Raw genomic sequence first — 27,067 nt, 5'->3', positions numbered from 1 at the left:
GCCACACCCCATTCGGTTTAACAGAAGTTAAACGCTTGACACATTTCTCATTGTGTGCAATGACTCTATTTTTTTTTTTCTGAATTGAATTACTAATCTAATTTTTGCTCTTAATGACATATCTGTTTAGCTCACCTAAATTCAAGTTAAAGTGGCTGACCTGCATAGAGAGGGTTAAACGTTTTGGTTCCCAGGACCCAAAGGGACCGAGGATATCGCTTAGTCACCCCGTTAGTTAACCGGGAGAAGCAGCGCCTCCCCGTCTACTCGCCGATTGGTTGGTGCGCTTCTCGGGCTCGCCTTCTCCTCAGACCGTCCTCAGCCCAGGGCGGGGCTGGCTCTCCACGAAACTGAATTGGGCTACAACCGGCGTCAACGAGGGGGGAACTTCGGCCGCTCGCTTCATGGAGCAGCGTGGAAACGCTCCGTCCGTAGGAGAGAGAGAGGGACCGGACAGCGACCACATCCCCGTTACACCCATCGGTTTCCCCTGATCATCTGCCGCGGCTGAGACCAACGCCGAAGCGACTGGATTTTACGCACGGCGCCAGGACCTGGTATTTAAACAGAAAAAAAAAAAACACACATCACACATCTGCTTTGGTGGAAAAGAAACGCCGATTATTGCTGCGCCGCTTTTTAGGATGATGTGACAAACCGGAGATCTGCTGGCCGTGGAAGACTCTCAGAATAAGGACAGATCTTAAACAGCTGGACGTTATAAGGGTGAGTTGTGTCAGTAATATCGTGACTGCTGCTGCTGCTGCTGCGGTGGCCCCACACGGAAGGCAGGCAGGCAGTAGAAAGACGCGCTCTCAGCGTCGTGATTATTAAAGGAGGAAACGAGCTCGTTCAAAGTCCTCTGGATTCACCGGCCAATTAGCCGGTCAGCCTGGGAACCCTTAAGATTCAGGTGGCAGGTGACACGTTGGGACACTGTGTTCTGAGCCATTTGCTGCTGTTTGTAGAGGAGTTGCCATTGTGAAAGTGGGGGATTTTAAAGTGCTCCAGAGCCGTAGCTTATAATTGGGTTCACTCTATAAGGCTCAGCTGTTTTTTTTTTGTTTTGTTTTTTTTGAAAGAAAAATATGGTGTCTATACACTGCAGATGTAGTGCAATGAATGGGGGCTGGTAAATTACTTTTTCTATTTGAGTTCACATGTGAACAAAACGGGTAGATGTTCTGTTAACGTAAAAAACCCTCGTGAGGTTTAATCAGAAATTGTTGTTTGGGAAACCCTCCCGTGTGTAATGATTTTCATTTTGAAAAGAGGAACTCGAACGACTGTGGAAGCAACTCACATCATGTACAGTTTCACCATGACCTCATTCATCTTTGTCCTCCTCCCACTCGAAATCATCATCATCATCTTCTTCCTGGTCACCATCAGCATCCTTCTCCACATGCAAATCAAGAGTACACAGTTCCTTCTACACCGACCCAGATGTTTGGATGTATGAATGTGTGCGCAAGTTCGCTGGAAAAGAAGTGCAAGCTTTTGCTGTGTTGTTTTGTCCCTACGCTGTTGTCTTTGTGTTGCCCTAAACAGCGGTGATTTCAAGTGACTCATAGTGGAGGCTAGAGTCACAATATTCATACAGTTGCAGCCCCCCCCCCCCCCCCCAAAAAAAAAACAAAAAACAAAATTTGACTCTGTGTTCCAGGAAGGCATCAACAGCAGCCTACATATTAACAATCCGCAATCTTGTTGACAAGTTACGCTCATCACGGTCCTACAATACCTGGCCAGGACGAAGTGAAACTGTAGCCACACTGTATTGGAAACTGCTGACTTATTTTGGCAGACAGGACGTGGGAGCACATGGCCAAGTTTGTGTGCCCAGTGTTCCTGAAACATTATCACATGTAGCAAGAGGGGTGGGTGATGTAATCGGGACCAATAAAGCGAAGCCCCGATGTGTGATAGTGGCAGTCATGCTCATCCTCTCTGTCTCTGCTCCAACTGGATCCCGGGGAGAATATTCCCAAAGCGTGCTGCTGTTGTGTTTGGGTCCGTTTATATTCCCCATGGCGGGTCAAAGCAGCGTTACTGAAGCGGATCTATCATCTGGCCCGGCCTTTTATCGACAGGCAGGTATGAGAATCTCCTTTAGCCGCCTGTTGACGGGGCCACGCCGTGATCATGCCAGCATGACTCACAGCACAGTGTCTGTCTGTCAGTCTGGCGAAGTGCACAGTCCCGGAGAAATTCTCCATGGCGTTGCCTTAAAATACAGAGCAGGATTTCGTGCTCTGTGCTCATGCTGTAAACATTCATTCGTTGCCATCCTTCCATAAATATATTGTTTTTTCCATGCATCTAAAACAATTCAGCACTAAGAAAACGCTCCTCGTTGAGTTTATTTTGTTTACGGGCCTACTATCAACTTAAAATGTTGCATCAAAAAGGACATCACAGTTGTTTAGTTCACATTTTTTTTCATAGTCTGCTTAAGTTCTAGCTGGACTGCAGGAAAACCTCCCTAACGTGTGTGTGTGTGTGTGTGCCCTCTGGGATTGCTGGTCACTTTCTTCATTTTCTCTGGCTTGAGCGCTCTCTGAGTTGGATGAAATGAGCGTCAGTCGGCTGAACAGTTCCATGTGTGTGAAGCACATGATTCTCAGACTAACCTTAGGCAATGTTAACCCACAGAACACATCTGTATCACATGCAATGGTCTTTTTCTCTCGAGAATACGTTTAATCGGGTAATATATTACAGAACCGGATCACTACAATTGGAATAAGTTGATATTTCCATTATTTTCTATGACACGCCTTTGCTTTGAAAGTCTCACGTACTTATGTATACAGGGTAATCTTGGTAGAAAACCTGTTAGAAGCGGCAAAACACTTGAACCTGGGGTGTAAATTCACATTTCCACACTAACGCCCTTAATATACCACAAAGAAGCATGACAGAATGTTTTAGATCAAAGCATGCTCAAGTGTTTAAATGGCCACGTCAAAGTTCAGACCCTAATCTAATGGAGAATCTGTAGCAAGACTTGAGAACTGATGTTCACGGACCCTCTCCAACCATCCTGACTAAGCAGGAGCTATTTTGCAAAGAACAGATTTCAGTACCTGGATGTGCAAAGCTGTAGGAGACCTACCACAAAGGACTTGCAACTATGTCACAGGGAAAGATTGTTCTCCAAAGTATCGACTAAGGAGCGCTGGACACAACTGCACTTCAGATTTTTATTTGTATAGAAAATTGTAAAACCGTGTATCATTTTCCCTCCACTTCTATACTCAACAATGCTTTGTCTGGGTCACATTAAATCCTAAATATTCCCTCTGGGATTATTAAGGCATCACCGATTCTGATTAAAGATGTTCAAGTTCATAGTTGTAATGTGAAAAAAGGTTTACAGAGTATGAATGCTGTTGTGTGTTGAGTCTGCCACTGTTAATATTTGCCACCTGGGTGGATTTGCTAACGGCAGGCATAGCGACAATACCTGGACTAGTCAAACACGTTGACTAACTTGTTCTTCCACTGGAGAAACAAAAAAAAAAAAATGTCTTCCTGCTAAGTAATCCGTTACAACTCATCCACGATTGAGCTCAAACAGACCGTGGTTTTAAAACCTCGTCTGCTCTTTTAGACGTCTACAGAGGTCAAAAAGCAGCATTTGCTCAACTATCTTCACTCGCTGGCTCGGTGCTTTGCTGCTTGACTTTGATGTGGTTGTGGTTTTAAGTAAAAAAAAAAAAAAATCCTTTTTTTTTTTTTTTGCATGTCTTACGCTGTGATGACTGTGAAAGGCATAGGACATATAACATGCAAGCAGACACATTCTGCCATCGTATCAGCAGAACAACTAAAACAACATGAATCTATGTTGGTTCAGATCTAGACAATCATAAGAAAGCCCTCCTGTGAGTCATTCTTCATGGGCTTCTTCATGGGAGTGCATGCAGGCTATCACCGTGAGAGAGTTCAACCATTGCAGCCAGCTGTACCTATCCCCGTGACACCTTCAGTGGTTGCATGATGCAGCGGTCGGCATGACGATGAAGTCAGTTGTGATGTAATGCTGTAATGCAGCAGCAGGCCTATTTCAGGTTTACCTCTAAGCCTCCAAGGCTTCCATCTGCCAGCATGCCACCCTGCCTTTCTCTCAGTCAGCACCTCATCTGTCATGAGCTGGACATGAACAGGCATTCGCGGAACAAACTGGGAACCTTTGACACACAGGGAAAGCTTTCGATAATACCAGATCGAGCTTCCAAGTCACAATGGATGATTTTTTTTTTTTTTTTATTCAACTCAAACTAATACTGGCCTGTGATGTGGATGAGCACATCTGATTTGAGATTTGCTGTTTTCATCGCGTTTGATGGTGTTTGGCCTGAGGGCAAAGCTCATTTTCAGAACGATTGGAGTACAGTGCGCGTTTTCCCAGCAGTTCGGTTGCTACTTCAGTAGAGCTGCAGCAGCACCTTTTTGACCTTTTGGCTTTCCTCTTTGAGCGTGAAGAGCTCTCAGAGGTCGGGTTGTTCAAAGAGCTCAAGAAATTCCCATCTTTACCTGATACACTGAGAGCGAAATATTTACACCGGCTGTGAACAGTTTTAATTGGAGGATTAAATAACCTAAACGGGATTTAGTTACTGAGTACAACTAGTCTGCCAACTAATTTAGTCTCCTTGTTAAATGTAGGCCCAGTTTTTGAATAGATTGATTTTATTGTTACGATTTTTGTGCATGGCTATAATTAGATCTAGTTGTTATTCAAGAATTTGAAACCTTTGATTTCCCAAAGATGCCTTTTTTTCTTTTTAACACACATCTGCAAGCAATTAACTGACTGGAAGTAATGAAGCACATGCACTTGAGACTTGATACACACTTTGAGTGGAGGAAAAGGGGGAAAGCTTTCCTCAAAGGCACTTTAGCTACAAATATCACGTAGAGGCCAGATTGTTCTGTGTCTGCTCTGACAGAATAAGCCATCTTCCTACAATACTCCTTGTTGAACCTTAGCCTGGCGTGGAAATTAGCAGGTGAATTTATCATGTGGTGGGTAACTGTGATGTGAACAGTTTGGGGGGGTTGGAGTTTTGAACAGCTGACTTACTGGGGCACCAATGCACTGGATCTACAAGACTGACAGCCTTGTAGGAAAAACTCAAAGACAATGCAGCACAGCCTCATATCGTCATATATTAATTTTCAGATCTGCAGGTGTTCTGAATTTCTTGCGATCAAGCGAAAAGTGTCGACACGGAATTGGCGAATGAAGTCATCCCATCACTATGACACCCCGATCCACAAACCAGTAACCACTGTGAGCTGTAAGGATTGCCGATAGAGTGTAATGTGGTTATCTGACAAAAGCAAAGGCAGTCTGCTGGTGTCCGCAGAGCAGAGCCCCTGGATGATTACCCAGTCTGCATCTGAACTGAGAAATACACTGATCAGCAGAATCTGTTGCAGAAAATAACATGTTGAGGATGGCAAGAAACACGCTACCTTGGTGGCTTAAAGCTCTTTGCTTATTCTTATATTCCAGCCAATAATTTCCACTTGGAAGTCATTTTTATCACAATCCCCATTTATGCAGACATAAATGTTCAGAACACCTCAGGAACACCCAGCTTTATACTGTTCAAGAGCTCTAAAATGCACCCAACATTCAAATCTATAAAAGATTACATTTTAGATCCATGATGGAATTATTTGTGGCAACAGGATATTTATTTATCACCTCCCTGCAGAGTCAAAATGTTTCCACTGAGAAAATAGGACTTAATGGACAGTCAATTAGTCAAATTGTACTTGTACTGCTGCTATCAATCAAGCCCAACTTTCCGGGTGCACTCACAGCCAAGGGATGCATACGGAGTTGATTTATGCACAACCTTTTCATTGTAAAATGGATGGATATTAACTAGTTTTTAAGTGCTATCATTCTGTTGTCACCTTATGTTCCAACAAAGTCAAATCCATTGACACCTGCTGAGGCACAATATTCTAAATTTCCAATGGATTGAGCCGGACTTTTCTCTTCGTCCCAGATAGATCAGATATTTTAATGGACGATGAACTCCACCAAATCCAAAAAAGTGATGGTGCCCTGCTGTTTCACTTGGCTCTGTCTCCTGTTTGGAGTAAATTAGGAAGTGGCAAGAAAAAAAAAAAAAAAACAGGGAATAAAAAGGAATTTGGTTTCCTAAAGCACTGAATTAATTTGAATGTCCTTTCACAGAGCAAAGCACACTCTAGACTGAAGTTGTAAATCTCCCAGACAGCATAAGCTAATGCTAGCTGTTAGTAGTTTGATGAATGTTCCAATGATGATTCTGTCGGTCTGGGGCTCCCCTTGGAGCTCTACCACACAACGTTTTGCTGCGTGAACACGTGCTGAAGCAACGAATCAACAAACTAGTCCGCCCCCACCGCATATTTGTCGTTACGCTGACAAACAATCTTGGTGAGGACCTTGAAGTAATTATTGAGTAGGTTGAGAAACGCTGTGTTGTTCTCACAGAGCCAAGGAGCAGCCTTGTAGTCTGTGATGGTCTGGATGCCTTGCCACATGCATCTGCTGTTTGTCGGGTCGTGGAAGAATCCCTTCAACTTTCGGACCACAGGCACACTTTTCTGTTCTTATGGCACGGTTCAGGCTGGTTCTGGCTGATCTGAGTGCCTCTCTTTTTCTTCACTTGAACGTCACATTTTGCTTACCTCATTGCTAATCTATAGTTTCTGATTTGCCCATGTGGTAACGATCTTGGTTGCAGACACATCCTCCATGCACTTCTGTATCTATGCATAGACAGATTCAGCATATTCCTCTCCGTTGGTATGCTGGTTTTCTGTTGCAGCCTCCCTGAACAGTCACCGTTTTGGACAACCTGTCCACAGCAAAAGCTGTCCCCAGAAATGTCCCCGATTTCAGCTTATTATGAGAACACATTGTTGCGCACAACAACAGTTATTATGGTGGCTGGTCACTACGGTGGCCCTGAGGTGCAAAGCGCTACAACTTTAAGGAAAGCACCCCAACATTAATGAAAGCGCTACAACTTTAAGGAAAGCACCCCAACATTAATGAAAGCGCTACAACTTTAAGGAAAGCACCCCAACATTAATGAAAGCGCTACAACTTTAAGGAAAGCACCCCAACTTTAAGGAAAGCGCTACAACAATAAGGAAAGCACTCCAACATTAACAAAAATATTACAACATTAACAAAAGCACTTCAATATTAACGAAAGCACTCCAACAATAACGAAAGCGCTGCAACATTTAGGAAAGCGCTACAACATTAACAAACCGGAAGAGGTACGTCCCAGTGGGAGACCTAAGAAATCGCTGATTGGACTACAGCTCGTTTTTACTTTTGAACCGAAAGTATTTCCGCAGCTGCTTTATTTTACCCTGGTGCGCTGCGCGCGAGGGATAACAGTGGGGGAAATGCATAAATAAAGACTGTATAGGGGTCCTTTAGAGGGAAGAGAATGAATATTGGGTCTGAACTGAAGCTCCGATGTTACAAGCTTGTTGAAATGACCCTTAAAAGTGCACACCTAAATTATATGTAACGTAATTTTGCGCACCTGAATTCAAGCCAAGGCAGCACGCCCACCGAAGCGCCACTGGTTCTGTGTCGTTAAAAAGAAAATAGCATGAAACACAGCTACGGACTCTCCTATTGATTTTAATTAGGACATTTTGGTAGGAGTGGAAAGACATTAAACGTAGTAATAAGGCTGCCGCTGATAAAAGCCCCTGGGTCCGAGGGGAGGGAGGGGAGAGGAGCAGACCAGAGCGCTGATGCACAGAAACACAGCGCACGTAGTTAAAAAAAAAGCAGAATTAATAAAAACGATACTTATAAACAGACTAAGTGGCGTTTTAGACTGCATCTTATAGTTTGGATCACCGAGAACATTCATGGTTTTAAAAAACACAGTAAAGCCAGAAATACTTTCGGTTCAAAAGTAAAAACGAGCTGTAGTCCAATCAGCGATTTCTTAGGTCTCCCACTGGGACGTACCTCTTCCGGTTTGTTAATGTTGTAGCGCTTTCCTAAATGTTGCAGCGCTTTCCTAAATGTTGTAGCGCTTTTGTTATTGTTGGAGTGCTTTCGTTAATGTTGAAGTGCTTTTGTTAATGTTGTAATATTTTTGTTAATGTTGGAGTGCTTTCCTTATTGTTGTAGCGCTTTCATTAATGTTGGAGTGCTTTCCTTAAAGTTGTAGCGCTTTGTAGCGCTTTCATTAATGTTGGAGTGCTTTCCTTAAAGTTGTAGCGCTTTGCACCTCAGGGCCACCGTAGGTCACACTGCTGTTAGCGTAACAAACGGAGCAGTTAACAGGTTTAATGTTCTTTAGAAAGTAATGTTTATTGATCTTTTAGAGGGTGTATCGAGGGGGGGGGGGAATCCACTGCACATATTACTCCACTTTTTATCGTTTTTCCCCTGAATAATGTCTTTTCTGTAATAGGTTGCAGTTGCATTCTGCTGTTACTTGTCTGCCAGTTTCGTTACTCAATGCGAACGTTGGAATCCCAAGACAAATTCCTTGTTTGTACCCTGAAATCTGGCGGAATAAAGAGGATTCTCATTGCACTTGCATTATTATGCCATTATCACTATATTAGTTGATAATAATCGTGACAGGCCTACCCAGGAGCCATTGCGGCCGCAGCCAAACAGGACAGTGTTTGGTGGAAAAAAAACACTTCAACACAGCATTCAAGTGTTAATAATATAAAGCAGGGGAACGACTGTTGATATAATTTCCCATCATAAAAAAGCTGAAAACATGTTATGCGCTGAACCAATCACATTAAAAACAAAGACAAGAATGCTATCATTTTCTTGACGTTCCAGGAAACCACTTATGTAAGGATCCCAAGCTGCAGTGAGATGAGTGCTTACTGAAGACCTTGTAACTATAGTCCTTTAGAAAATAAATGATAAAGCTTCACGTGTTTTAGTTAAAGTGCTGTTAGAACGTCAAAGGAGGTTTTTTATACCCATTAAAACTGTATCAGGTGATTTTTATCTTCATACTATTGTACTAATGACTGTTTTCTTTTTTTGTCCATGATTAGCACGTATTTTATCTTATTATGAAAACTCTAATAGACAACTGAGAGGTTGACTTTTAGCAGCTTTAAAGAAGCAATCAATTAATTCAATCCATTCAAATTCAGGTTATTTTTCGGTGAAACCTTTTAAATGTTCGATGTTAATCACAGACTTATAGAAACTATTTAAGTAAAAACAGTATTTAGTTTTTATAAAACTTAATAGCTTAATAAAATGGAAAATACAGTATTTTGAAAATTTGAATAAATTTTCAAAATACCCTTTTCCATTAGAAATAAAGATGATTAGAGCCCTAATGCTTAATTCAATATATTTTTTTCCTTTTCAACGGATTTTCTGGACACTAAAGAACAGAAAGTTAGTTTAAAGTGTTACAATTTGATGACTTGCATGTTTTAATAAACAATGTTAACTTGATTGTATTTGAAAATAACAAAGACAAATCTTACATAAGTGTTTTCGAAAAAAAATTGTGTTTTTTCACCCCTCCCCCTAACCATCCCAGGCTCAAGAAGGGGAAACAAAAGCTAAGATAAAATAAAAAATGTTTGCGAAAATGTTATTAATAGTTTTGAGGAACCCATATTTAAATATTGATAAATTTAGATGTTCCCCTTTTATCTTTGCTGTTTGGTAGTTCGAGTGTGCGTGCTTTCCCACAGCTCATTGTTGGTTCAGACGTCCTGCTCAAGGAACACCCAAACTGATACAGTATCCCAGCCCTGATACAACCCTGACAAGAGCCAGGTTTTAAATAGGGTACCCAACCCTCCCACTCCCAACCCCCTCCAGTGAGGCCAGCTCCTGCTTCGCTCCCAGCTCCTCTATCTTTGGAGCGGTCAGTCGTCATACCCAGAGGCTGTGAATCCTCATTGTGGACCAGACTGCTAAACTTAAGCTGACTGTTCCCTGAATGGAAACACACACAAATTTGTATCTGGAGGGTTTCCCACCAACATCCCATCCTACAAACTCGCTCCAGCTGCTTTTCCGGAATTGGAAAGGGCGTGTTTTTGGGTCCCTGTGACATTTCTTATTTTGACATAATGTTGCTCTGGTTTGAGTCAGATTTTTTTGATTCCCTTTTCTGCTATAACTGCTCCTTTTACAAACTAAAGGACAAGTATCTTTCAAAATGTGCTTTTTAAGCAGCTTTTTTTGACATAAGTAGATTGGAATTTGTTTTTTTCCGTCGCAGGAGGTGATGTGGCAGGAAGCCAGCCACATTTTACGTCTTTCAGCATACCTCATAATGCAACTCTCAACTTGCTCTGTCTACATTCACTTTCCACAGCGATATTACCAATGTTTCCCAGTTGGCAGCTTGTAATACTATGCAGCGGGAAAACTATGTAAACCCCTTCATTAATGTTGCACAGATGATCACGCCCATGTTTAGAGATGGCTTCTTTATGGACATCTAATATAGAGTTATATTTTCTCTTAACATGCAAAAACAAACTTGTATAAAAGCGATAAATCTGCTTAACTTTCCAGAGTCTACCAACCAACCCACACATTTAGCAATGATTTCATTATTTGTCTTTGGAAACCTTGGTAATTTTGTGTGCTCCGGCTTGAGTGGGAAAAACTGACTTTAGTTTCTTTGTAAAAGAAAGGGTCTCTGTGTGTTTTCCCTTGTTCCATCAGTTGTAAAGAGGCCTTCCTTTTTCTGGGCTTTGGGACTGTCCCAAAGGACTTGCCCCTGTCTTCCTCGTCTTCCTGTGCTTTTGTCAGTTTTCCACAGATCTTTTATCCCTGGTGTATGGTTTCAGTCTTGCCACTTCCTTAACATTCATCCTTGGTTTTACACGTCTCTCAACCCCCCTCAAAGATTCAGCTCTACCTTCTGTGACAATCTGGGTGTCCATTAATTAAATGATTCTAAACTATTAGCCTCTTTAAATTGCTTTTTTTTTTTTGCCCATAACACAACACATCTACTGTTGCATATTGTATCAATACTTTTATTCTGCACCATTCCACGAAGGTTTTAACAATTGTACACCAAAATAAATAAGAGCTTTCCTATTTTTCCACATTAAATGCAAGAAAGAAAGCTCAAAACATGTGCAATAGTTAATAGAAAAAGAAATCCCATCTAAACCTACTCAACTATTCATTATTAATGTATATGTATTGAAGTTGTGCTAAAGCAAATAAACAGGTCTACCTTCTAGTTGCCCTAATTTCCACTGGACTGCAAAGCTGTTGTGTTGCAAATGTCATCATCTATATTCACCTACTGGAGTCTGGTATGGTAGTGGTCCCCAACACCCGGGGTGTGGACCGACAACAGTCCATGGGTCATTTGGTACCGGGCCACAGATAAAGAATAAATAACTTAAATTATTTCTATTTTACTTATGATCTGAGGCTGGTTGATGTTTTATTTTGATTAATTGACATATTCTGTCCACTGCATCTGCTTATAGCTCACTCTTGATGTATGTCTTTGGTCACTTAAACAAAGGCATTGATAGCATTATGCTTGGTGGCTAACCATGTTGCTAAGGCTCAGAAGTCATTCACTGCTGGTGAAGAATTGATCCTGTAGACATTTGCAGTGAACATCTATGAAAGGCGGCACAATAATGGAGGCCTTTTAAAAGTATATGAGGAAAAAAAAAATCCTTGGTAGACCGGACATTGGCAACACACTTCCGATGTCACCCCTAGTTGGGACTTGCCGTTATGGTAAGTCCGGCAATATGTTTTTATGCCGGTTGTTTCATTTTATCTTGTGGTATTTATCCACCCTAAAAGTGTAAAGAAAATATTGTCTGACATTAAACTGGGCAGAACTCAGATTTCTGTGACTGAGTCGAAATTGTACTTCTGGCCAGGACAGTAATGCAGACAGAAATGACAACAAAGCTTATATTGAAGAAATACAGTGATAATTCAGCTATTTAGTCAGTGTGGATCATTTATATCGCAGACGCAACAAGGATCCAAAAACTACATTGATATTTTGGTAAACACTATTCTTTCTTTCTGTTTCTTTTCTTCTCCTTTACTGGGTAGACGGTGCACAGAGCAGCACGTTATTGCCGCTTACAGGCTATAGTAAAAAAACTGTACATCTGTGAGTGGAACGTGGTTGTTCAGCTGAGCTAATAATAGTATGAATGGGCGCGTGTCCTTGTCCATGAGCTCCAAGCAGCTTGCATTCGCAGACATGGAGATGTATGTCCAGCCCCTAGGAGTTTAAAACAGTCTGTTTGTCCAGAGAAAGATTCATATTGATGGTTTAAGTACATGTTCTGTGATCCAGTAGCCATTTTGAAGATAGATTTTTGGAGAGGTTAAGAGAAGAAATTGAAGCTTTTTGTTCTTTGAATAAACCCGAAGAGAATTCACCCACATCCACATCAGCACCCACTCAGAGCACTCAACAAAGGTGCCAGTTTGACCAGGGCTGCACTGTCAGCTGCTCACGGGACCATGTATACAATACATGTTTGTTTTTGAGACCATCACAGTGTATACTGTAACGAGTCTGTCATTTGAGAGCTGCTCCCGAGTAAAACCACTAACCTCATCAGAGGGTTTTCCCTTGTTTTGGCACAGACACTCAAATCTCACCTCACATTTCTCATCGCTCCCACTGCACATTGTTCATAAACCCCAAATGTCTGATTGGACTCGTTCTCTTGGAAGATCCAACGATAATCTTTCTGTGCATAAAAATGCGGGCAATAGCATCGGAAGCACTTAGTATTATCAGGTCTATTCCTGTTTTCATATAACCGTTAAAGCAGAGGACACGCAGGGTCTGATTTACATGTAGCTGATTTGTGAGATTTCACCGCATGCAGCCGTTGGGAGCACCTCACACATGCTTTGAATATGGACTTATCTGGAGGTCGCACCATGCTCTACCATGCAAACTTCATATAGCATTTTATAATAATGCCTCGCAGCCTTCTTTCCTTCTTGGCCATATTTGCCTGCTGAGCACATGAAAAGGATTCAAATTTGGGAGCGTGTTATAATTACCTAGCCCCTGTGTGGGTTAGAAGGATTTTCTCTCTCTCTCTAATCCAGGAAGGGCCTAAAGATTAAACATGTCTCTGTTATCACTACTATATATATATATATATATATATATATATATATATATATATATATATATATATATATATATATATATCCTCCAGCTTGCATATAAACAAAGTTTAAACATGTATCACTTATAGCAGCTCTATATTAAAGTCTCTATGTATTTTAGTGATAGGAGAGATGGCTGATTTCCTATGTTATGTCTGCTTTGAGTACATTTGAACACAAGTGGATACAAAAGTTCCAATGTGCATGTAGTTTCACACTACAGTAGGGCTGATTAATCTAGCGAAACCATGTCATAATTTTAATTGGTGTTTTTTTTTTTTTTTTTTACATTAGAATCCCTATTTTTTCCCATAAAGAAGCGAAGTCTTCTTTATCTGAGTTATAAGCTACAATAACTGAGAAGGTCTTAAGTCTTTGTTTTGCATCTTAATTAGAACTTTAACTCCCCCCACCCCCCCATCATATTTGACTTTGTGCGGTTTGATCATTTGAGACTGCACGTCTACTCCTGTTTTGATCTATGCTAAAATGGGTCATACTCATTCTTCTACAGCTGAAGTCACACCTCATCAACTTTTTCTTAAACAGACGTGTCAGATTGGATGCTGAAATCTGTGGTGCAGCAGGCCTGTTTCATGCAGAAGTCTTACCCCCCCCCCTCCCCCCCCCTGTACCCCACACACACTGACACACATTACAGTCACGTATGTCTTGTCATGGCCAGGGATGGGATGTGTAAGTTTACACGTGCCGTGTGGATGTGCCTGTGAGCAATTGTATGTTGTTTCCTTGGTTGTGTAGACCGGACACTAAGAATGCACCCGGTTTGCTGTGTGTTTCCTGCCTTCATTTACACATTGCCCCTCCCCTGCTCCGCATTTCCTTCCTTCCAGGGGCTCCCAGTAAAACAAGCAGTAACCATACCTCCTCAAGCCGGTGGTCGACCACTGAGGTTTTGACATCAGCGCTAATGTCCATGTTTTCTGAAATTTTTTCCCCCTGCTGACTGATTAGATAACTGATCTTTTAAAAAAAAAAGATATCCACATTAGTAATCCTACAGCTGAGCTTTATGCACAAAACACATGTATACGATGACGCTGCTAAACCTTGATTAAATTAACTTACCGTGTGCCTCATGTCGATGAATTCTTCTAAGCTGGGAATTTGCTTAGTCTGCCATTTCCATTGATGGAGGAATGAAAACTTGAGCCGGCTCTTTTTTTTTTTTCTTTTTTTTTTTGACTATCATCAGACTGCACAATGACCCTTGTTCAGCCCAGTCCACAACCGTCCTTACAATGAAGCCTTTTGTAGTCTTAAATCAGGCTGATATCATGCTGGAAACTATGTAGATGAGGATCACATGTTGTCAAGGCATGCGCTCTTAGAGAGTCCCCGCTTACTCACCTAACCACTGACTGTTGGACTTTCTGTGGACAATAATTGACTTGTGTGAGGTCCCTTGATACATTTTGCCGAACCAGAGACTTTGCCTTAATTTTTTGTTCAAATGCTAAAATTAAGGTTAATAAAGCAGCTTTTGCTGCTTCTCTTATATTCCTCAATCGTCTGCATTCACTGTGCTTAATTTCAGAGGTTATTAAACAGTGTATTAGACATGTCATTTCCAGGAGGAGTTTTGCATCTCTGGGAATTGTCTCCTAAACACCTAAATGTGTTGCTGTTTACAAAAATATTGTGAAACAACAGGAAATAAGGAAGTATATTGCTACTGAAATAAATGTAGTGCATGGACGCTTATACGTGCACAATAAACGGCAACCTTGCAGGATTTTTAATGCGGGACATTCAGAGCATGTTATTAATATATTGGTATACCTTAATACAGAATAGCACGATCTTGGGAAAAAGTACATGTTTTATTTTGCTCTTGGAATACTGCAGAGATGGCATCAATTTTGATTAAACCACATTCCCCTCCTCTCTGTTTTTTCCATTATTACCATGTGCAGCTCTCTCTCTCGAGCTTTAGCATCTTTGCCACTAAGATCTATATCAGGTGTAAGCATGAAAGGTCATAAAAGTGTCTCTAGGTGGCTAAATGTGTTGCTGGCAGGCATGATTCGAAAGTGTGGCTTAAGAAAATGTATATTTTAATATACACTGAAGCCAAGCTGTCCTTTGTGACATTCCACACCTTGCATTTGTGAAGGCAATTGCTATTTAATGAATTGTGCAGCTCTACCATTAAAAATGTGTTCCCCTCTTAACCCTTTCGTGGAGTTAATTTTTTTTTTTTTGAAGAGTTTTAGCAGTCGGCTTCTGAAAAATTACGACAATGAAGCCAGATGTACAAGCTCATCCTCTACTCCTTGTGCATCTACCTTCATCGTTTCCTCTCTGTTTTATTTTCTGAGACCTTATTACATTGACACATACAGGCCTGCCATTGGTCCTGTTGCATTCTTAGAATAGTTTTTTTGTTTGTTTTGTTTGTTTCTAGGGCCTTTCTAGATACACTGACATGTTTTGAGGTACTTCATAGACTCAACGAGAATGATAGTCTTAGAAATAAAATCAAATTTCCCCAATCTTTGATTACATTTTATTTAGGTGTAGACTAAAGGATGCTTAATTTAAGCACTTTAGTAAGCAAAAATTGTAAACCATGTATCTTGTTTTCATCTTTGTGCTTGGCTATCACATAGAATCCTAATAAAAAAAGAAAAGTTTGTGGTTGTACTGTGAGAAGACATGAAAAGTGCTGTGTACTTTCAGGTCTTTGGCAGCATACCCTCCTATTTAACTTATTTGCTGCCTCTAAAACATGATTCCTCTGTACTTGAACATACTTTTATACATAAATACAGATTTAGGAGACATAATATTTTTTCCCTTCTCATAAAGGCTGCATTTGTAGACTGATTTAGCTGGTGATAGTGTTGTGTGGTAGACAGTCTGAATCATCCTATAAACTGCTAAAGTCAAAATGTGTTTTTTTATGCATCAGTTGCATCAATATAATAGTGTTGTACTGAATATTTTCTGAATAGGCTCCAATGTTTTTTTTTTTTTTTTTTTTTTGTTTTTTAATTAATGTTATCTCGACCTATGCAGTGTGTATATATAGCTCATAGTGAGGGAGTCTTTACTTTGAGCTGCTTCCTGAAGATTAGAGGTACAAGCACAGCTCTGCCTTGAGACATTTCAAACCTTTACTCTGTGAGCCTTATTTTTCTACACCATTTGTTGTCTCCTAAAGGGACGTAAAAATGGCTTTCGAGAAAAGCAGAAGTACGGTGAGCTCATACCTGTACATGCACAGCAGCTCCACTAAGATCTGAGCTATAAATAATTTACACAATGATTAAAAATTCAAGTGCTATGTTAGCTGAACGTGTATGTATGAATAGTTTTGGCCCAAAAAGGACAAAATATTAAATTTAGGAGCTGGTATGGGACAGTTTTGGAGATATCTACTGGTGACACTAGTAATCACACTGAAATCTACGTGATTACATTTTGCATCTCCGTTTCTGTGGGTTGCAACGTGCCTCCGTCAGACTGATTTTCTGCGCAGGATATTACTGCACTGTGAAAGGTCGGGTCTTTGGCTGATAATATAATTGAGCAGTTTTCTTGGTTCTGTGTTTGCCTGGGAGAGTCTTAAGGCTTTGTAGAGGAAGCAAAAGGTGTGGGATTTGATGGCAAATACAGATGGTGCTCAGTTCTTTCACGGAGATCAGTGGAAGCATCTAGCTCTGTTACCCTGGCTTCTTAGGCACAGCGTTCAAGAGCTGCAGTCTTATTTTTGTCATAAAACAGTCCACCGCACAGAGACGCGGTGCATGCGGATTCACTTTTTATGTTGGATTCACTTTTATCTAAATGCACACGAGCAGCTCAGTTTTATATTTAGACCACTTGCACACAGACTGCTGTTAAGAGGCCATTTATAATTTTACAACCTATTTATATTCCTGGCTTGCAGTAAACACCGTTACGATTGTGGGGGAGCCTTGGTATTTAACTGGATACAAATCCGTCACGCTAAATGTAACAGATACGGTTAAGTTTGCATTGTTAAAATGATCAGACGGAAAGCTCCAAACCCGAATTAAAGATCTTTAAAACCCTGACCTAGGGAAATACATAAGCAGCTCCACCCATCGTTGGATTGCACATCGTCCAGGCCCACCATCTATCTCCCTAGCCACAGCAGCGTTACCAAATCACTTTGCATGCCCCTCGACTAGCTGTGACACTTGATCTTCGGGTCAGCTGCGGTGGATATTTCTGCTGCCTCTGTGTGTACTTTTTAATGTCGTAAGAGCTGGTTTGGTGTGACAGACTGTCACATGTCACTAGGGTCAATTCCGATGACTGCTGCTCTTGCCGGTGCTCAGTGACACTTTGGCTTGTGGCTGTGTTTTGTTGTTGCATTCATAATAGGGTGGGAGAGAGTGACATGGACGTAAACTACTCTGCTGAGAGCTAGAGGTGCACCAGTCAGAATTTTGGGGCCATTTTCTATCTCTGGATTTTCTAACACTTTGCTCTACTGATTGGCCTACTGTTTTCAACGTTTAATTTTTTTTAGACTTCCTTCGGTGAACGTTCATCAAATGTGTATATTAGGAGCAGAGGCAACGTCACACACGTTTTCTAAAGCAAAGACAAAACGAATACTGTATGTAGCATGTCATACTAGTGACTGACAATGACAGGCATAACTAAAACAGCAGTCTCTTTGTGTATTTCTTGAGGATGTGGACCATTATGAAAAGGCATTCAGCATTTCCAGATCTAACAAGTCCCTAAACGAAGCAGCTCTGCGGTACTCTTTTCCACCATCCTGTTATGAGCTGCAAGTCTTGCTCTCTCTCCCCTTCCTGCAGCCTTAGTGAACATTTCTCAACAAGTTGTTGAAAGTACTATTTTCTTTTCCTAAACCTGCTGCACTTGACTGTGCCATTTTCTATGTTAGTGCGTTGTTTAAACACTAACCCTGAATGTTCTTTGATTAGCTGTAGCATCCTCACAAAAGATTGTTGTCAACGTACCATAGATGTGCTCAGATACGACTGTGGTCACAGCTTGAAATGAACTCGCTACAAGCTTTCTATCTGTTTTATATCGTTGTTGGTGTTCTGCATTCAAATCATCAACTGTCACCTGTTTCTGCCGTTGGCAACTTTGTGGTAATATTAATTCCTGTTCTGTTCTTCCCACTCAAATTAACTTTTGTAACTATATAGGTTTGTCCGCTTTTTGATTCATCCACATTGTAGAGTTGGAGGCACAGTGTGCTATTCACAGATCCAAAGTCTATTTCTGCAATCCATGTGGATGGATGTAAAAACAGCACATGTTGTAATTAATTTAATGTCTGAATTGAATGTAAATTCCCATGTAGTAAAAAATGTCAAGGTTTCTAGTTCAACGTGCGAAAGCAAAACTTCCAGGAGAGCCGTTTCCCTCCATTGTTTTTATTGGAAAGCTGATTGTAAAATAGAAAGAATAGTAGGTACTTTTATAGTGAATGACAAACTGTTAGAGTATGTCGGAAACCTTGAGTGACCTTCTCCATGCCATTTACTTTTTATGTCTAAATTTGTGCATCAGTCTTGCTCTTGCATGCAGCTTTGTACCAAAGTGGTGTATAGTGCACTAAAAATGTGACCTAACAGCTCATAGAAGGGTACAAATGAGAAAGTTGGTGTCAAGTTGGCAACAAAGGGAAGAGAAAGGGGGGAAAAGTACCAACAGAAACTGCGGAAGAGAAAGAAAATGAAAGAAAGAAATGAGCTTTGGGTCAGGAAGCTCTGGATTTCTCAAAAATTTGTTTTTCGTATTCCTCTCGAGAAAGCTCGTCCATGCTGTGTTCTCACTGTCCATAAGCAAGCAACCCCTTTCTTGGCTGACCACCAGAGGCTGTCAGTCTCAGTGATGCCACTCTCTAAGCCACCCAAAAGTGTGGCTGCGTCCCGTGGTGCAACACGTAGCAGCGGAGTGCACACAGGGGCCGGAAACCAGTCAGCTTGTGTCCATAGTGGTTAGGCTGCATGTGGTTTCCAGGCAGCTCTCTCTGCCATTATAGCTTAGATCTGCCGGAGATTTTATGGAATGCGAGTATAGCACGCACAGAGCCAGAGATTATAAACCGTCTTGAATGGAGAGGATGGTAAAGAATCTAAAAATATTTCTCAAGACTTAATCAAATGTATTTATTTTTGGATAACAGGTGACATAGTAGAGTAGTGAAAATGCTTACTGGCCTTTATTTCCTCATACCATGTGGGCAAAGCTCCATCGTCTGTGTTTGTCTTCTGTCTGATTTTAACTTATTCGGTGTGTGACTGGACACAATTTTACAGGGTAGTTAAGTGAAGTGATGGCACACAAAACTGAACCAGCCATTAGTCTGTATGCAGAGTGTAGTGTAAGGCAGAGAGCCCTGGTTATGCCTGTCAGCTCTGTTCATTACGGCCCGCTGGATGTCCCCACACCTGCAACGATGTCAGCATGTCCTCTGAGTTTAGCTCGCCTGCCTTTCCTCTGCTGCTTAATGTGGCTCTCGGAGACGCACTTAATCACCCCAGAATGAAAAGGAATACAAACTGAGCAGTGTATGGTCTTGTGATTGAGTGGGAGGTTCTGTTTTTTTTTTTTTTGGTTGGTTGTTTTTTTTACACAGTGCAGGAAGCTGGGCTTTCAAGGCTCAGTGCTAAGTTGTGGATGTGGGTGTTTTACCTCCGTTCCATGTGAATCTTGAAGTCAAAACAATTCTTTTTGATCAAGTCATGGTGGTCACAAGAATGTGAGCCTCCAATCAGCCCTGGGAATGTAAAGGATGTGGGAAACTATTTCTCTCATTACAACACGCTGAGGCATTTGACTTTAAGAAATGACCAAATTAAATAGCTTGAATATTCTGCCCATTTTCCCCCCTCAAACTCAATCCTGGATAACGCTCTCTATCCGGGAAGAGCTAATCCTTCAGCTTGGATATTTGCCAACGACTGAGTTCAGTGCCTTTTTCCCCAAGGATATCTGCTGCTGAAGGACTTCCTGCCTACAGTATGGGATTTTTCTCAGACAAGGAGCAGCCTTGCAAGCAACCTTCTCCAAGCTTTGATTTTTTTTTTATTTTTGTAACAGGACAAAAAAAAAAGTAATGAAAGCTCTCTTAAGACACTTTCACATTTGAGCAATGACTGCAGCAAATGTTCCAGCTAAACTCCTCCTCAGACACGAGTTGTAGGCCTACGCCAGTTTTACGGGCATGTTGATTTTGGAAGATGACGAGAGAGAAGGACAGAGACAGACTTCCAAGGCATTTGGCTTTGCTACTTGGAGAACGTTGGAGGTTTACCTTGGGCTGTGACCAAATGTTCCTACTGGTCAGCCGACTTTTGGAGAAATGATACAATAGCTGCTTGTTTATATTAATGTTTCAGCAACCAGGCCTTCTGGCACGTTCCAAAAAAACCTTTGCTTCCATAGGAAAACAGTGCGGCAATTAATAGTGTAAATGTTAAGCAAGCGAACTCTTGTTCTGCCGTCAACTGAGAGATTTTGCAGGTCTTCTATTTGTATCTCTAGTGTAGGTGTGTGGTTTTAATGTGGCATGTAGAAAAAGCTATGTAACTATCATGCTCTTATTACCTGAAAACGTTTAAGTATAAACAGCTTACACCAATACACAGGATGGAAGGGTGGGTTGGAAAAAGAGCTGTAGCAGTTGTTTTATGTTCCTTCATTCCCTGGAGAGAAAAAGTCATAAACATACCATCATCTGCAAACTGACATAAACCAGGAGATTTGGCTTGCTTGTTAATTCATTCCCAGCCTGTTTATTTCTGCAACCTTTAAGAAGTGATGCTCCCTCTGATCTGCTCTACATCAGGAGTCCTGCTGTTTCTACTAATGGCAAAAGTAATTAGGTCCCAGTCAGATTTGCCTGAAGGAAGATGAGGACCGTAGTCCTAGCAACAAGACTTGTTCAAGCTAAGATATCGGGGTCACATATGCATTTCTTTAATGTTGGTAGTTTGATCAATTTCAGAGATAAAGTATTTGATATTTCTTTACTGGATTCACATTAAGCATTTTTTTTCCCTTTTTGCTTCTTGTGGTATACTAATAGACTTGGGCTGGTTTGAGATTGTTGCTGTATGATTACTTAGAATTTTTAATTCAATGAGTTCGCAGAAGTAAAAAAAATTAAAGAAACACTTATAACACAATGTCATGGTATTGATTTTAACATGGAAAAAGAAACAATTTAACCAGTTGCTACAAAAAGATTGCTAAGCATATTGACTGTTGAAAGCATACTATTGTTGGGATTTTGAATTTTCACACTCAGACTTAATAAAAAAAAATGGTACATAAACACCCACTAAACCTAATAGTACTTTGCAAGTGCCAAAAACTTTACCTTTTTGCTGTTCGGTTCTGTACAGATGAATAACAAACTCTACTCTCTGACGTAGTAGTTTTCAAATAAATCAAACTCGGGCAAAATTTATTTCACTTGCTATGAAACAGAATCCAGCAGGTTTTCATTATGTTTTGCCATTTCATCTTAATTGTTATTTAACTGGATAAAGATGCGACAATCCAACTGCCACACTCCATTTAAGTCACTCGGAGGTGTCATTGAAGGCACAAGTTTACTGAAAGGAGCAATGCTAATTGTGGATAGTGTGCTCAAAGTATGCCCGTTCATTCTTCAGATATATCTACCTGACCCTGAGCCGTATGTGAGAACACTGCATGGGTCTCTGAATAATTCGCTAAAGAAAAAGCATGGATCTGTACCAAATGTGTATCCTGCAGGAAGGTGGAAGACTGTCGCATCATCCACTTCAGTTCCCAAGAATAATTACCACAGTGGTACAATGGTTTGGGTTGAACCAGTGAGCCTGGCCATGGCTGCACAGTAAACCTGATGTAAGATATGAAATTAATTACAGCACAGAGAGTGAGGTATTTTTTAGGAAGGGAACAAGCAAACATTTAGAACACAATGCCCGGTTCAGTTACGTCACAAAGTGAAGTCACTCTTTTGTTTATGCTCTTTGATAAAGTTTTTAACAGAGGATTAGTCTGGCATGTCCCATAACTGAGACACAAATAAATCAAAATAAAAACTTTAGCATTACTGTTTGCACTCATTATGGCTTCTGGGTCACCAGTTTCTGTTTCAAACAATGTAAGGATGAACCTCTCATTTTGTCCGTTCTGTATTGTATTGAATTAAGTAATAAATAACCCTTAAATTGAACTACTTGGTAGTTGCTATTTTTTGCTCACCACCCAGTCTCCCTTACTTACTCTGGCAGTATTCCACTTTGCTTCAGCCAGCCTTTGTACTGTCTTTTCTGCTAATCTGATATCCCAACCACAGACAAAGGGGGCCATACATCATTTAGGATAAACTCCTAATACCTGCACAAGGTTAAGCATTCCAGCGACACCAGATAAAGATTAATGTACTGAATAACCTGATCTTTGCTTTAATGTTTTACTGTCTCATTGTTGCATTTAGATCTCTTCTTCTGCAGCAATGTCATCATAATAGATGTTGCGCAATTGTTACATTTTGTGGATATAAATTTAAAATTGAGGAGTGTTGGTTGAGATGACTTGGACCGCACCTCCCTTTCACTTGCTGGTTTAAACCCACGCTGACCTCTGTGCGAGGTTTTCTTTCCGCTGCTGCTGAGAGTCACAGACAACACTTCCCATCATCATCCTATTCCCATCATGGACTAAAACAGAAGCCTGTGGTGCAATAAAATGCCAATCTGAAACAGATGTGGTTCCCAAATGCCATGGACTTTTTTTTTTTTCTCATTCTTTTTCCAAAGAGTAGCAAGAGAAGCGAGATGGTGATCTGATGCAAGGGTTGAAAAACTGTGGTGTCACCATGGCTGTGTCAGTGTCCCAGTAAGACATTTTAAATTAATCATAATTCAGGTTTTTTCTAATGCATTTGGTTTTAGACATTTGCACCTTTTGGAAAAACAGAAGCAAAGGATGTTTTTTTTTTTTTATGGGAATGCATGACCAAGTTACAAAGGAAACCAGATCAGTGTGAGAAAAATGTGAATGAAGGAAATGACAGGAAGAAGTTAGGTTAGATGGTGGGGTGGCGGTAGAATTGCAAAGCTGCAGCTGCTGGCAGACAGCCTGAGGTTGAGGTTTGTTGTGCACCTTATGTGGTCTTTGAGCCTCGTCGTGAAAATGCACACACACAGTCATTAGGCTCTAATAGGTGTGTGCGGAGCGCTGTTAAACCACCAAAAGAGATTCAAGTTGATGTGAAGCGAGGAATTAAGGGATATTATTTAAGGCTGCAAACTTCCTCCACCATCAACAACAAAAACAAAACAACAAAAAATATTTTTTTTCTTATTATATATTATGTTTTGGGGAAGATGGCAATAAGCTATACAGTATCTGTTTGTTCACCAGTCAGAGAAAACTGAACCGTGTACTTTAAATCAGAGGCAAAATGGTTACGCAGTGCAGAATCCCGCTCTAATCCTCCTTATAATCATCAATCAGTCAACTTTATTGTCAATTTCTTTATATGCTCCAGAAATACAAAGAGATCTAAATTACGTTTCTCACTGTCCCACGGTGAAGACGAGACATATTTACCAGACTAAGTACACAGACAACATAACAGTCAGATAAAAGTAAATAAGAGGGCACATGCAGTGAAGAAATAAATAAAAGCAGCAAAATTTGGTTTTAAAATTGTACATGGACAGGCAATAAAATATTAAATTTTAAAAGTTTTGGTTTTAAAATTGTACATGGACAGTCAATAAATATTAATGCAAAAATAAAATATTAGTACAAAAGTTCTGTTTTTTAGTATTAATAGGAGTCATCATGTAAGTGCTGTATTTTCTGGGTAAAAACAACAAGTTTCATTTTAATGTACTTATTTTTATGGTGATATACCACTATTAACTCTGTGTTTTAATCCCCTTACCGTCTCTGTCTTTTTTTTTTTTTTTTTTTTTGAATCCCCATAGCTGGCAGGCTTGAGGCAGGAACACAAACATGGCTGAACCACGGAGGGAAAGCACCAGCAGCCTGCAGAGGAAGAAACCTCCCTGGCTCCGACTGGACATTCCCACCGCTCAGATGTCACTAGACGAGCCTCCTACTTTTGTTCAGGTGATCCCTCGATCCGTCTCTCTCTCTTACGCTCCATAAATCCCTCTCTCGGTATATGCCGCCCCTGTCGTTTGCTGTATTTGCTTGATCTGCGTTCACACTTGTCCGACGTATCCTTTTTTATCTTGTGTAGCCGGTGAGACGGCAGGGGTTCCTTCGCAGTATCAGCATGCCGGTGGAGAGTTCTCACCTTCAGTCTCCGCCACGCGACATCTTTGAAACCCGGCGGCCTGTACTACAACGCCAGTCATCCATTACTCAGACCATAAAGAGGTAGGAGGTGGCGATAAGTTGGATCTAGACATATTTGGCTGTTAATCATTAGTATGAATATAAACAGCTTTTTTTTTTACTTTAATTCGGAAAACTTTACATGCATGTCTTGCTGCACAGTATACTAGGTTGCTGTATGTGTCATGGATTTACATCGTCATCAAATACAATATTCATAAGAAAGAAATATTTGAAAAATGTTTTTGCATCTTAATCCTGAAATTTACTGCAATTCACTGTGATTTTTCAAGCTGTATGCAAACGAAATTTCGTTCTGTACGCACTTTGTACATGCAAAATGACAAATAAAGTTGTCTAAGTCTAAGTCTATTTAGCATAAGAAAGTTTATTAAGATACAGTAAAGATGTTGGTTACCTCTATCCCGTAAACCTGAAAGTCAGGTTATTACAGTCTTCTTTGCCTTTTTTTTCCCTAAATTTTCAGACACTTTGTGATTAACATCTTCGTGCAATCTGACGTGTAATAACTCACTAATATTTCAAACGTAAGCAACAAAACCTCGACCACACTGCTTGCTTTTGCTCTCTCTGCATGAAAATGGCTCCAGCCCTCTCAAAACTGCATTTGTCTTCCTTTATCACTCCCTGTTGTCGTCTTTTATCTTCTCTCCTCCTTTCTTCTGTTCCCCCCCCCCCCCTCGCTCCCGCCTTGCCGTCACCTTCCCGCCCTGTCCTGGCTGGTCACAGCAGCAGGAGAGTGCACTTTGAGCGGATTAACACTGTCCCCGTTAAGGGGCAGCGGGCTGCGCGGCGCAGCGTCAGGAAGCACCACTCTCTCTCCAGAACTCTGCTCAGGTACGACGAGAACGGCCGGCTTCATTGGGACGAATCTGTGTGCTGGCTTTGAGCAAATGAGAGGGAGGTCTATTCGTTTCACCTCAATTGATGTTTAACGCCTCTTTCACAAGATTGTCAGGAATTGTTTTTCTTTCGGTCACTCAGAGCAGCCTCTTAGTCGCTTCACCACAGAGAGTTTTTTTTAAATGAGTCGTATACTGAAACCAAAAGCTGCCTCTTCGTCTCACAAGAGCTACAGTAATGACTCGTCCCCGGTAGTAGGAGGGGTCCCTCTTTTCCCTACAGATACGTTTCAGCGGAATCCATCCTGTTTTCGCTTTGTAACGATGGCTGTTGATGAGCCGGCGCTTGATAGATGGCGCGCCAGCTCACAATGGCCCCTTTAGGGTTTCCCCCGAGGAGATGAGGCTTGGCAATGAAAATGTCTTCTAGTTTTACTTTTAGAAAAAGTCACATTTTGAACTGTTGCTGTTCCTGACCGTTAAATGATGGATGTATCCAGTCAATCCTTGAGTGACGTAACGTTCGCGGTGCAGCTTGTAATCAGTGAGGAGATGGCTCGCGCTGTTCAGCTTTGCTTTGAAGAATGTTTCAACTTCCACTTCCTGGCCTCGGGGAGCAGTAACTTTGCAGACCGACTGTGTACGTCTACTTTATTTTAATAGGTGAATAAAAATGTGTCCACAGTGGGGGAAGAGGCACACATATCTCACCTTTTTAAAAGTTAGTTGGATTTTCTGTCTCCTGGTGGCCTTTAAGCATAGGAGTATCAGCGTTTAATCACTCTTTTATTATCCATCTCCGTGGGAGTGAGAAGCGTGTGTATCTGTAAGCAACATGTCTAGACTTGTCCCTTGTACTCTGCCCACTACTTGTATTATCCAGTACTTCTTTTCTTTTTTTTTTTTACGTCCCAGGAAAGGGTATTTTAACAGGGTGTTGCGTGTTTTCCTGACCCAGTTCCACATGTGTGAGGCTCTTAGGCGGACCATCAGTGATTTTTGCTCTGAATGTCTCTGGCAAGTGAAACACGTTGAATTAACGTCTGAAGGTGTCAGCTGAAAAAGGTTTTTCTTTTTTTTTTTTTTTTTTTTTTTTTGGGTGTTAGGGGAACGGCGGACTGGTTTGGAGTTAGTAAAGACGGCGACGCCACTCAGAAATGGCAGAGGAAAAGTCTTCGGCACTGCAGTCTCCGCTATGGAAAACTAAAACCGCAGGTGATCCGGGAGATGGACCTACCGAGCCAGGACAACATCTCCTTGACCAGCACTGAGACCCCGCCTCCCCTCTACGTGCCGGGTTCGCAACATGGAATGCAAAAGGTGAGAGAAAGGGAATTAAATCAAAATGGATGAATATTTTTTTTTGGCAATTGTGTATTTTAAACCTGACAGAAAACACGGCATGAATTATTTTATCTCAGCTTTTCTTTATACTGATGTGATTATTTTTGTTCTGCACATGCAGAGAACGTTACAACATTAAAACTCACGTTTTCCGTCCTTGCCTTATGCAGTTTATAATGCGGAAGTTTTGCCGTTGGACGGCTACTCTTAGGAGATCTTCAACCAGTGTTTTCAAAAACAAAACGAAAAAAACATAAAACTATTTTATTCAATACCTGAACCTGCTGATTTTGTAAGAGATACACTGATA

The 27,067-nt window shown here is 41.0% G+C and overlaps 1 protein-coding gene across 5 annotated transcripts in view; it reads left to right on the top strand.

Annotated features, from left to right (window-relative positions):
- The first annotated feature begins 310 nt into the window (after window positions 1–310).
- rhbdf1a (rhomboid 5 homolog 1a (Drosophila)) overlaps window positions 311–27,067 on the top strand; it is a 36,197-nt gene continuing 9,440 nt past the window's right edge. Inside the window, exons 1-6 of one of the 5 annotated variants that reach the window (XM_036147867.1) lie at window positions 312–557; window positions 644–726; window positions 24,175–24,319; window positions 24,453–24,592; window positions 25,301–25,408; window positions 26,520–26,733. In XM_036147867.1, coding sequence (XP_036003760.1) covers window positions 24,203–24,319; window positions 24,453–24,592; window positions 25,301–25,408; window positions 26,520–26,733 — 579 coding nt within the window. In that variant the 5' untranslated portion in view covers window positions 312–557; window positions 644–726; window positions 24,175–24,202. Of the gene's footprint in view, window positions 727–24,174; window positions 24,320–24,452; window positions 24,593–25,300; window positions 25,409–26,519; window positions 26,734–27,067 lie in introns of all 5 variants that reach the window. The other 4 variants (XM_021324556.2, XM_012878593.3, XM_021324555.2 and 1 more) reach the window with 4 other exon arrangements.

The sequence above is a fragment of the Fundulus heteroclitus genome, chromosome 16 (assembly GCF_011125445.2).
Source record: "Fundulus heteroclitus isolate FHET01 chromosome 16, MU-UCD_Fhet_4.1, whole genome shotgun sequence".
In the NCBI taxonomy this organism is placed as follows: domain Eukaryota; kingdom Metazoa; phylum Chordata; class Actinopteri; order Cyprinodontiformes; family Fundulidae; genus Fundulus; species Fundulus heteroclitus.
The sequence above is the reverse complement of the archived record's forward strand: the minus strand, read 5'-3'. Positions and strand labels throughout refer to the sequence as shown.